The sequence below is a fragment of the Rattus norvegicus genome, chromosome 11 (assembly GCF_021556685.1).
Source record: "Rattus norvegicus strain SHRSP/BbbUtx chromosome 11, alternate assembly SHRSP_T2T, whole genome shotgun sequence".
NCBI lineage: Eukaryota > Metazoa > Chordata > Mammalia > Rodentia > Muridae > Rattus > Rattus norvegicus.
In genome coordinates, this window is record NC_141544.1 from 70,662,101 (window position 1) to 70,675,274 (window position 13,174).

Consider the following 13,174-nt stretch of genomic DNA (forward strand, 5'->3'; position numbering starts at 1 on the left):
ATGAAGTCAAAGGGAACTAAATTTTCAGGTCCTTTCCCTGCAGGGACAACCCCCACCCCGTCCAGTTCAGGATGTCTTGTTGTAAACCTAAAACTCAGGTGGGGAAGAAGGAGTGGGAGAAGAGAACGGGAAGAGAAATAAGGAACAGAGGGGCCCAGAACGAGGGCAGTGAGTTCAGGAATTCTTTAACGTGACACGTGGTGTAAGTCGGACACATCCAAAACACAGCCAAGATGGCAGAAATCTATTCCAGAAGCCAAACCCAAAGCTCAGATAATGTAAATAACTTTCCTCTCCTTTTAAAACGGTTTTTCTTAGTGCGCATGCTTGCGCGTGCGTGCGTGCGTGCGTGTGTGCGTGCGTGCGTGTGTGCGTGAGAAGGCCAGAGGACGCATCAGATAACCTCAAACCGGAGTTACAGGCTGTACAAGCTGCCCAATGTGGGTGCCGGGAACTGAACTCCTGTCTTCCGAAAAGGCAGGAAGCACTCTTAACTAATGATCCATCTTATGGACCCTACTTGCCCTTTAAAAACTCCATAAGGGACATGTACAGATCACATGCTTTCTAAAACTGGTTTTCTACTCCATTCCCTCTGCTCTCTCTCCAGAGAAATACAACTATGCTTGCTTCTCTTGTTTGCCATCTCCCTTTCTCTCTTCCCTCCTCTCACCAAAATCAACCAACCAACCAACCAACCAACCAACCAACCAACCAACCAACCAACCAACTAACCAGCCAACCAGCCAGCCAGACTGAGGCAAGCTAGGGAACCACAGTGAAGTCAAACAGAAAGGAAGCAACTGCTCAGTAGCTTGAGGTTGGCTCAGGACAGCACAGGACCCTGCAAACAGTGTAGAACAGATAATTCAGAACTGCCTGGGACCACCATGGCCAACTGAAACGACTTAGCCTTGCTTCATCTTGATGGTTTCTTGGTATCACTAACCCAAATCTCTACCTCCCATCATGCATCTGATGCCACAACATATCCCAAAGCCCTACTTAAGGACAGAAAAGGGAAGCAAACAATTTGGGACAAATCCTATTTCCCAACTTTGACTCAATAATAATGCCAACCTCTTTTAGAGCTTCCCACAAGATGCTATCCCAGGTGCCAGGCAGCATGACTCTTTTGAGAAGTCCATACTCATTTACATTATTATTGTGTATTAATTCTATAATGTAGTGGGTGTGACACTTCTTGGTTGTGAACTTGATGCCCTGAAATAAAACTTCTTCCCTATTCCTTTGTTTCTTCGTAATTCTTTCTCAGAAGGTAAGAAGACCTTGGAAACATGGAGTAGAAATCTCAACCTGTTCTGGGACTCCCTGAGACCTCCCGTGGCTTCATTAGCACTCAAACCAACTATAGGAGTTCCTACAGACCCATCAACCTACTTTGTGTCTTTTTTCCATTCTGTCTCCCTTGCCTTCCAATTCGGAACCACAAAGTCCTGGAGGATAATGGGAAAACAAACCCAGGATCTTGGGGTTTGGAGGTGCTTCCGCTGGAAGAGAGGAAAGCCTAAGAAACCGCATAGGACAATTATTTCCTGTCATTTTTTCTTTCACATGCAAACCATATTTAAAAAAAAAAAAGAGGAAAGAAAAATGTGCCAAAGGCAAGTTCCCTTGGAAGTGACCCTGATGGCTCAAGGGAGTATCTTCTGTACCCCTTTAGGGCCATCTGTCTCCTAAGCCTGAAAGGGGACTCCCAGCCCTACCTGTCTATGCTGATGGCACAGAGGTTCAGGATGCTGGCTGTACACATCATGACATCCAGGGTGACAAAAACGTCACAGCAAATGCGGCTGAAATTCCAGACTCCACCTGTCACCTGGGCATTAGAGATAAGAAGGAGGTTAGTGTTTTCTCCAGGGAAAGAACAATAACCCAATCAACTCTCTTGCCTCCCCTGAGCTGTTCATCAGAGATGCCAACACACCTTCCTGGCTCCCTGTGGCGGGTGCCATCAGAACCAGAGGGCTGGCAGGCATAGAGGATACGCCAGGCTGTCTGGGATTGATTGCTAAGGAAGGGACAGAATAGTAGAGTGTTAGTGTTGAGAGAGACCTTCAAGATTAATTAGTGCAGGGATTCTCAGAGTGGTTCACAGTGGGACACTCATTTAGAACGTAAATTTCTGAATACCCCAGAGGGACTCAGAGTCCCTGGATCTGAGCTCATGACCATGCATCTTAAAATAAACATCCCCAGTTGGACCAAGACTTGGCAATCAAACTTGAGGTTCAATCTCAAGGGGGCTCCTTGTAGTTAAGTGGTATGTGCAGAGATGTGTCTTAGTCCACAGATACGCAGCTGCTAGTAAAAGAGTTTGGGTAGCTGCCCGATGTGTGCTGTGTGCCAAGACTGCATCTCTGGAGCCCTTTGCCCAGTAGAGAGCTCACCATGTGCTCAGGAAATAAGCTAAGAACACACTTTACATAAAACATGACTCCAAAACAAACATCTCTGTGACTTCAGGTTGTAAAGCTTGGAAACATCATAAAACAACATCCATGGGAACAGCAAGATTAATTGGCATGACTGCCTTTGACGCCCCCAACCCTGTGTCCCAACTTAGGTGGGAGAGGGCTGGGCTCAGTTAGAGGAAAACAGGCATGGCTCTGAGCTAGGTGCGGCTAACTGTCACCTGCTTGTACACATGGGACCAAACTCCATAGCTGTCTGTGAGTAACACACACACACACACACACACAAAAGCATCAGGGATTTAGGTGAATCAATTTATATGAAAGCATATTCCTATTTAATTTCGCACATTTACATAGCCTAGTTAAATAAGCAAGGTGTGTTAGGCACAGTGCTATATGTTGAATGTCCATACACTGCCCCTTCTAGGCTCTGAGATCTGTGGGCTGCCATTCAGGAGATGGTGGCTCTCAATGGGAGTTTGTGTCATTGGCTGTAGAGGTTTAGTATACAGTATTTTATATAAATGTGTACCTGCACACCCGAAGAGGCCACCAGATTTCATTACGGATGGTTCACAGCCACCATGTGGTTGCTGAGAATTGAGCTCAGGACCTGTGGAAGAGCACCCAGTGTGCTCTTAACCTCTGAGCCATCTCTCCAGCCCTTGTAGATGTGTTTTTGCTGTCTCTTCTGAGCATCTATCTTGATAGCTATCTAAGAAAGGGCAGGGGAACCAGTCCCAGCTGATGTTGGCCGGTGTGAGTGAAGGAACTTCTGCCCTCTGTCCGGTCCTCATCTGAGACCATTCTGATCCTCCCTGTGTCACAATAGCAAAGTACGAACTGAAGGAGCCCACCACTCTTCCCAAACAAACTTCTCTTGTAGTTTATTTCCCTGTTAGCGTCCCATTTGATCTTTATATTTGGTCATCTTCGGGCTATTTTGAGAAGTGCTTTGTTTAAAAACAACCGTGAACAGTTAAAACAAGTGAAGTAATCATTTTTGTTCCCGTGGTTCTGGAGTTACTGTCTTTTAGTTAGACCACTTGGGTCTGTATAAATAAAGGCCTAACATACATTTATAGGAATGCTGAGCACGGAAATCTACTTAGAGAGGGAGTTTATGGTTTCTGGTCTACAGAGTCATCACACAGTGACTCCAGAGAGACAGGAGAGTGAAGGATGCCTTTGATTACACGAGACAACTGCATGGTATGAAAGCTTCTCCCCAAAACTGAATTTTGTGTTCCTCATTTCATTCATCATATGCCTACCATGCAACTGGAGTTTTGAGAAGTGGAAAACCGACTTTTTTCTTTTCTTTTCATGTAACTGAGTGTGTGTGTGTGTGTGTGTGTGTGTGTGTGTGTGAGAGAGAGAGAGAGAGAGAGAGAGAGAGAGAGAGAGAGAGAATATGTGTGTGTTTTGTGGGAAATTTAAAGGAGAAAGAATAGTTAGGAATGCAGTCAACCTGAGTGCTTTCTGATTGTTCATTCCTTCATTCACTCATTCCTTCATTCATTCATTCCTTCATTCCTTCCTTCCTTCATTCCTTCCTTCCTTCCTTCCTTCATTCATTCACTCATTCCTTCATTCCTTCATTCATTCACTCACTCATTCATTCATTCACTCATTCCTTCCTTCCTTCCTTCCTTCCTTCCTTCATTCATTCATTCATTCATTCATGTGTTCACCAAACAAGCACTTGTAAAGCTGTAACAGTCCACAGAAGGAAGGTATAGTATGTTTGTTATGACATTTTACGAAATATACCACAGGGTGTAATTTGAAGACCCGTGATAACTGGAGGAAGGGGGTATCATCATCATCATCATCATCATCCTCCTCATCATCATCATCATGATCATCACATGTGGGTGTGCATGTTATTATACACTTGATATGTATGAGCACACATGCCATGACATGGGGGTAGAAGTCAGATGAAAACGTTATGGAGTCAGTTCTCTCTTTCCTGTTCATGATGGTTCCAGGGATTAAACTTAGGTTGCCAGGCTGATGAGGCAAACACCTTTATCTGATGAGCCATCTCACAAGCCTGTACAAGGCATCCTTGAGTACACTAACTAGAGATCAGTATGAGTGCCTGGTATGGTTAATAAAACTATATTTAAAAAAATCTCTCCTTTTTGTAGCATCTACTCCCATGACCCCATTCTATGAATTTCTACAACTTTGAAATGCCAGACTTTGAAAACTGGATTTAAATATCCACAGGAGGAAATATGGAAGCAAAGTTTAGAGCAGAGACTGAAGGAATGGCCATTCAGAGCCTGCCCCACATGTGGCCCATATATATACAGTCACCAAAACTAGATAAGATTGATGAAGCTAAAAAATGCATGCTGAAAGGGACCAGATATAGATCTCTGAGAGACACATCCAGAGCGTGTCCAATACAGAGGTCAATGCTAGCAGCAAACCACTGAACTGAGAACAGACCCCCTTTGGGGGAATTAGAGGAAGGAGTGAAAGAGTTGAAGGAGCTTGCAACCCCACAAGGACAACAATGTCAACCAACCAGAGCTCCCAGGGACTAAACCACTACCGAAAGACTACACATGGACTGACCCAGGGCTCCAACTGCATATGTAGCAGACAATAGCCTTGTTGGGCCACCAGTGGAAGGGGAAGCCCTTGGTCCTGCCAAGGTTGGACCCCCAGTACAGGGGGATGTTGGGGGGGGTTAGGGGGTGGATGGGGGGGGATACCTGTATGGGGGAGGGGAGGGGATGGGAGCTTATGGACAGGAAACTGGGAAAGGGAATAACATTTGAAATGTAAGTAAAGAAATATATCTAATAAAAAAAAAGAAAACTGGATTTGTTCTTTTGGTTTTGTTGTTGTTTTTTGTTTTTGTCTTTGTTTTTGTTTTGTTGTTGTTGTTGTTGTCTTACTATATGTACTATCTAAGCTTTTTTGAGGCGTGTGTAATTTGATGGGAGATTAAATGACTGTTACTTAACCAACTCGATAATAGCAGAGACATTTACTTGTTCACTGCTGCTCTGGGGCTCCTAGAGCAGGGGTTAGGCATGCAAATTCCTCCGTCAAGATCGAGCGGTCTCTGACACGCTAAAAGCCATTTATTGAATGCTTGGTAAATGCCTGGTGTCCTGCAAAGCACTTTGCAGACATGGCTTCTTAGTGCTGATTAGAATCCCCTGAGAGAAGACCAAAAAGCCTAAGGCCTCTGAAGAAGCCTTGCTTATCTTAAAGATCCCACAAGCTCTCTGGCCTGCACTCTGTTGTTTGACCTTGCTGGACTAGAAGACTGTGATTATGAGGGAGGGTTACCTAGCTTAGCACCTACAGAAGAAAATACTGATTTACTTTATTAAAAAATATGTATTTTATGAGTCTGAGTGTTTGCCTGTTTTTATGTATGTATAACATGGAGGCCAGAAGAGGGCCTGTAGTTACAGGTAGTTGTGAGCCACCATATGAACCTGGGTCCCTTGGAAGAACAGCGAGTGCTTTAACCTGCTGAGCCACCTCTTTCTCTTTTACTTCTAACCTTTGTTTCTGGCCTAAAGGTCTCAAGACTATTAGATAGGGCACTGGAGAGATAGCCAGTGGTTAAGAGCACTGATTGCTCTTGTTGAGGTCCTGAGTTCAATTCCCAACAACCACATGGTGGCTCCCAACCATCTGTAATGAGATCTGATGTCCTCTTCTGGTGTGTCTGAAGACAGTGACAGTGTGTACTCACATACATAAAATAAATAAGTAAGTAATTAAAAAAAAAGACTATTAGGTAAACTTCTTGGAATGTATTGTTAAATTTAGCTGACCTCCAGCATCCATCAACCCTAGAACTAAAAATGCTATAACTTAGCATAACTTTCCTCCTCCCAGCTCACCTACCTAGGGTCCCAGCATTTTTTCCAATGTATCCCTTTTGGCTTTCTTCTCTTGCTATAAATGTTCATGCTACTCTTTCCATGGCACAACAAAGTCACTCACATTTGCCTCAGAATAAAGGATTTTTATTATTTTTCTTTAAAGCTGAGTTGTTGATTTTGCATTGATGGGGCTCTTAATGACTTTCTTACACAGGAAGCAATCTTAGAGAGATCAAGCCTGCTGTCAAAGCTTACATGGTTGGTAGAGGCAGGCCAGGCATGGAATGCTCTTACAGAATACCACACAGGGAGAAGCAGCTTGTGGAAAGGGATGGAGTGGTTGGAGACCAGAAGAGGAAAATCAGGTGAGACTTATATCTGGGAATAGGCACCTTTCTGACTGCCTCCATCCCAAGATCTCAAGACAGCCAATGGAAAGACACCGGGACTGTGTGTGCCTGTATGCCCTCTTGTTGAATGACCTCTTCAGCTGTCACCAGGAATGAGACTTCCTTCTGTTTGTTTCCCTCTTCCAGGATCTGCCATCAGAAATCCCATCATCTCCTTGATCTTAGCCAAGTGCCAAGAAAACAACCTGATTAGCTGATTGAAGTGATTCTCACAAAGATGTTTTCACTTCACTTTCCTGGGAGCTTAAAATGAGTCTGCAAATCAGGAGATGAAGGCACACACCTTTAATCTCATCATTCAGGGGGCAGAGGCAGGCGGATCTCTGAGTCTGAGACTAGCTTGACCTACTCATTGAGTTCCATGACATCCAGGACTACACAGAGAAACCCTGACTCAAAAAAAACCAACCAAGCAAAATGACTCTGTAACTGGTGGGACACACACACACACACACACACACACACACACATACCACAATCTATCGGTCATCTGTCAGTCATCTATCTATCGTCTATCTTTCATCTATCTATCTATCTATCTATCTATCTATCTATCTATCTATCTATCTATCTATCTATCTATCTATCTCATGTGTGAATGTCTATACTCCAATCCCCCACACCATGTAAAATAACAGAAAAGTCTGAAGATCAGAAGTGCTAAAAGCATGGAATATAACCAACTCACCTCACTTCAGAACAAACCACTGAGAAGACAATGATACCCAATTTGTAGGTAGATGGAGACCTGGAGGGGTTCTTTGCTTAAGAACATACAACTAACAAAAAGAGCTAAACTTTCAACCTCGTCCTGCCAACTGTGACTACTCCTGTCCTCACAGACTCCTACCTTGGCAAGCACTTGCAAGAAGTACACAGTTATCAGCATTGGAAGAAGAAGGTCTGGCATCTGTCCCTCCATTTACCCAGAAAGTTACTGTTTCATTGACTGCTCACATACTTGACACAAGGCATGGATGAGTACGGTGGTTTGAATATGTTTGGTCCCCATAAACTCTAGTGTTTGAATGCTTGGCCCGTGGCGAATGGTACTACTATTAAGAGGTGTGGCCTTGTTAGAGTGGGTGTGGCCTTGTTGGAGGAAGTGCGTCACTGTAGGGGTGGGCTTTGAGATCTAGTGCTAAAGCTCTCCCCAGTGTGGAAAAGAGCCTCCCGGCTGTTTGTGGATCAAGATGGAGAACTCTCAGCTCCTCCAGCACCATGTTTGCCTGCCTGGGTGCTGCCACGCCTCCCGCCATGATGATAAAAGGCTAAACCTCCAAAACTGTAAGCCAGCTCCAAATAAATGTTGTCCTTCCTAAGAATTGCCTTGGTCATGGTGTCTCTTCACAGAAATGAAGCTAAGACAGTGGGTGTGTTGAAATGAATTAAACTTGGGTCTGTTCCCAGGGTCTCTGATGATAGTGCTTGTGTGGTGTGTGTGTGTGTGTGTGTGTTTTGTGTGTGGTGTGTGTGGTGTGTGTGTGTGTGTGTGTGTGTGTGTGTGTGTGTGTGTTGGGAAAGTAATGTGCAAATGGGGGTGGGGAATTGAGGACCTATACCAGAGATCCTTAGAAAATAACTACGATGCACTGTGGTAAGTACAGACAGAGACATAAATACAAAGCACTGAGAGATCATAAAAGGCAAAGTAATTTTAGAAATTAAGGCAGATTTAAAAAAAAAATCTGATTGATTTGAGGCTCTTTAGAGACTTTTTTTTTTCCACCTAAATTCTGATGAATAACTCACTTCAGAATTATAGGCAGCCAGGAGGTGTTAGTCTCACTTGCTAATGAACAAAGCCAGTTCCCTGTGGTGGGAGGAAAAAGTCGGTGTCTTCAGGTATGGAGTTGGCTATTGATTTCCCGCAGACGGCCTAAGGCAGCATTTCCCAAACTTACTGATTGTAAGCAGCAGACCCCGAGTCACCTGAGGCTCTTGTTAAACAAATGACTCGCAGGCCCCACTACAAATAATAAATCCCTCGTGTGATTCTTACAGCCTGGGAAGTTTGGAAGGATTGGTCTAGGGGGTATAATATTTCTCTTCAGAAATGTTTGTCCCCCAAACAGGGCTCCATAAACATCAGTTTTTTTGAGACAGGATTTCACTGTGGAGCTGAGACTGGCTCTCCTGTGTCACCTTCCCTACTGCTGAGGTTACAGGTGCCTACCATGGCTGGGCACAAATTCTCAGGAACTCTAGGCAAGTACTGTACTACTGAACTGCATCCTCCTTTCTGGAGGCATCCCTGTTTGTTTGTTTGTGTTTTGATACTGGGTCTCATTATTCTTTGTTCGTTTGTTTCTAGCCCCGAGTCTTGCATTTTTTAAAAATCAAGTAAAATGTGTGTCTTCTAGGATGTGACGGTTTCAAACTTAACTCATTATGGTACAGGGGTTCAAGCCAACTCCTTCAGAAACTCCTAAGCCTCCTCTCCAACCAGTAGATGTAACAGGAAGAGGTGTTTGTGGTCCCTCTTCCGTAAGGACTGCAACCCTCATTTGCATGGAAGTTAGAGGAAGTAGACACAGTCCTTTAGCTCCTCAAAAAGATTTTGGGGACCAACAATGGGGGTGAAGTGAGGTAGGAGAATGGGATGTTCCAGAGACAAATGGAAGATTGGATACACCTCCAACTGCATTCTACATGTATCAAAACAGTTTGCATTTAAAAATACATTTTAAAGGACCTGCCATTCCTAATTGCCTACCTGTGTAAATGTGTTATGGAGGGTAGATAACTCTCTTCTACCCTCCAGGTCCTTTAAGTACATATTAGAGCCTCTGGTTTAGTGTTTATGGGATCCCCGAGCGTGTGAACGTGTAGGTCTCTACATCTATATGTTTCTGGTGCCGTTTCTTGGTCTCTTTTCCTCCCGTTGGTTTTGTTCTATTCTGGTGTATTAGTTTTTGTTTTATATTTTTATATTTTATTATTATCCCTGTTTATTTTCTAATGAGAGATAGAGAAGGTGTGGATCTGGGTGGTAAAAAGGTGGGAGGAGCAGAGGGAGGGGAAATCATAATCAGGATATATTATGTGAGGGAAAAAATCTATTTCCAATAAAAGGGAAAAAGAGACATCTGGTCTTCTAAAGTAAGTTCTTCAGAGGGACAGTAAAAATATTTAAAGTACAGTTTGTGTTTATAAAAAATTGCATTCATTAAATCATGAGATGAAAGTTTTGTTAAGTTTAAGAAATTTTTTATTGACTATAGAGATTTTGATAAGAATTTTCTTCCAAAAGAGACTCTAAAAACATTAAATTTTACATTTGTTGTTTTCCCCTGAGTAGTCAAGAAAAACAGAAGGCAAGAGAGCATAAAAAGGTTTTGTATGTTAATAAAAATGCATGGTTTTAAATACATTTGGGAATCAACATGTAAAATATCTAAATAGAATTGCTCCATGATATAGTCTTGATAAATAGAGGTGATCATTAAATGAAGTACATTAAAAACAAAATCCTTTTGTTTCATTATTGCTACGGGTTTCTTTTCCAGAGAATACTTTAATATGTAAACTTGTTAAATATTAGGTTTTATTAAGGATGAACTACATGTAAAATCTGGATGTATATACTTCTCAAAGCTCTTTCTGTTAAATTTGCTTTGCATGGGATTACCCAAGATGCCCCTCCCTAGGAATGGTGACCCTCAGTTTCCGGACAAGCTTTCTTATTATCCTGAATGTGACAGGCAAAATCCTGTGTGCGTACCTCATCCCAAGCAGAGTTCCTAGCAAGTGATTAAAATGTTAGATAGGATTTGTCCGCTGGCCGGGTCTGCTTTCCTCCCCCGGGGTATCCAGGTATCGTTGGACACTGGGCTGGACTGGAAGGAAGGAAGCTTAGCCAGGGGCGTGGGGTCTCCCGAGACAGTTTTTAGTGAATCGGTTCTCTTTATTGGGGATGAACAAGGCCTATATAAAACTTGGGAATGGAATAAGAATTCGGGGGTGAGGCTGTAGTGTCGAGAATGTTTCATTTGCATGAAGAGGAATTCCAGGTGCTTTCTGGATGTCCTTCTAGGGCGGGTGGAGGTTTAACCTGTAATCTGAGCAGCAGGGTATGAGAGTACTTCAAGGGCGGCAGAGATGAAGTTATAAGGTATCACGGTCACGTACCCGGAACATGCAGGCCCAGAGCAGAGAAGAAGCGCCTACACCTTCCGGTCTCGGGAGGAGATTTTTGTTTGAATACATTTTTACCTCACTCTTGCTCCAGACCTGCTCCCCGAAGTTGCCCCACAGTGATTTTTGTTAAATTCTCAGAGAAATCTCTGAACTGAGTTTCATTAAGCACTTTTTAAACATAAGTTTAAGATAAAAGGTAAGAAAATTGAAGGACTAGCCCGGTGTGTAGAAACACTTTTCCATGGTTTCTGGGCCTTCCTGCATATAAAATATACATAAATTTCGTCAATGTTGAGATGGTCTGGCTTTGCTGTTAGAATGATAAACTGATAATCAATACCCGTTCATGCTAATAGATAATTTATTTTGTTATAATGTTATGATATTAAATATTTTAGCTCCTAGTTTGATAGATATCTATACTATAAGACTATTAAGATAATGCCAGTATTGTTTCCAAAAAGCAATGTTAGATTTATAGTCTCTATGTTCATTACATGATAAGACTCAATTCTTACGTTCTATATCACAGAAATGTTCTTATGACCGAGTGTAATTCTGCCTCTACAGCTCTCACGGTTGTTATCTCTAATGTAATACCATGCAAATGAGTATCTAAGAGCTGTGACATGATAGAAATACCGTTAGAAACTTTATCCTACTTACGGTTTTCAGATATGTTTGCAGACAAGCACACATAATTTTATGTATGATATAGAAACAACTCCCTGTCTTTAAAGAGCATTCAGCAAAAAGATTTGGGGACAAACACATCTCAGACTGTTTACCACCCAATTACGTTGTGTCTGTGGTGATTAAACAATCACTTGTGCTACAGACGGTGTCCACGGTGTGTCTGGGATACAGATGTGCACACGGATTAGCTGGACAACCAACATTTAGAAAGAAAACCACACATGGACTTTAGACATGAGCTACCGTGCTAAAGTACTTCCCAGTGAGGTGTTTGAGATGTTATCTGACTTCTTAATCTCAAGGCATCTGCTGTTGGGCTGGTGGTGCAGCATGGTGGCAGACGCTTGTCTAGGTTTGGGGGTGGGGCTCATGGTCCAGTCCCCAGTACCACACGAAAGGTCCAGTTTTATTTGGTTTGTCTTTTCCTCATTCCAAGCCAAATATCTTAAAAAGCAGAGCCACGGATTTAAGGGATGCAGATGGTACACACATGGTTTTTGAGTTTTGAAATGTCATCATCTAATAAAAAGCTAAGAATTATATTAATACACAGCCATCTAGATGAATTACATGAAGTTTTTCACAGTTGTTAGAGGCTCTTCAAGAATACGATGAGAGACCATGTGTTACTAGGTTAGCAATATCAGAATGGTTCTTTACAGAATTTCTAGTCATTTATATCTGAAAAAAAAAACTGGATTTCCCTAGAATATCCTACATTTTGTGTCAGATTTTTAACAGAATCGACGTTCATTTAGGTTTTGCTTTGGGTTGAGATCTTTTTAATGACTTATTTCGTGGATCTGGCTAAACACAGCTGCCATGTATGTGCGATGCGCTTGTGTACAATGTTATAAGTCTATTTGTAGCCATTGATACTGTTTTCAAAAACTTGTAAGATGCCTGAAAAGTTAAACATTCTAATTTGCTTCAAAAGCAATAAATTCTGCATAAATATGATATGTATTTTCTTTTGCGTCTGTGATCCTCCAGGATCCAATTCTCCTAGAATGTAAAGCCTAAAGTGATTTATTAAGCTGATATTATCAGAGCTGAAATTGTTTATGGGCCCTATTGTTCCTAGCCAGTTCCGTGGTTGAGGCAGAGTGGGTGGAGAGTGAGGTCAGAATGGCTTTACATAAGGATTATGAATTAACACATGACGGAAATCAGCTGGCCAAGGGGAAGACTGGAAACCAACCCCAAAGCCAGCTTACAACAGATAGAGCCTTTGAGGAAAGGATCCTGCTACGCAAATGTTCAAGAAAGCCTCAATATACAGATCACCTATTAAACTCCCAGTCCTTGATATAGTCTTTCATAAAGTGTTGCCACTGAGCTTTGAACCTTCCTAGCTCTGGTCTACCTCCTCCCTAGAGCGTGGACTCTTTCTTAATAAATGATCCATGCTTCTGTAATGATCCTTGAAATCCTGTCTGATTCTGGATACAAGAATCTGCAAAGCCTAATGGTTGCTCACCAAAGCTTTATTAATATTTACTGATGTTGTTATGACCATCCTTCCGAGCACATGTAACATCCTGTGTCCAAGCATTTTATACTCCAAGCTGCACCACTCTTAAGAGACTAAAATTTTAAATTTAAGTAGAACACAAACACAGAC

The 13,174-nt window shown here is 42.4% G+C and overlaps 1 protein-coding gene across 4 annotated transcripts in view; it reads right to left on the bottom strand.

The window, feature by feature from the left end:
* The window catches only part of Drd3 (dopamine receptor D3), a 62,159-nt gene that overhangs the window by 32,767 nt on the left and 16,218 nt on the right, over positions 1-13,174 (bottom strand). For all 4 annotated transcript variants that reach the window (XM_087575975.1, XM_087575977.1, XM_087575976.1 and 1 more), the window contains one exon: positions 1,728-1,840. In XM_087575975.1, the coding sequence (XP_087432101.1) occupies positions 1,728-1,840 (113 nt within the window). The remainder of the gene's footprint in view (positions 1-1,727; positions 1,841-13,174) is intronic.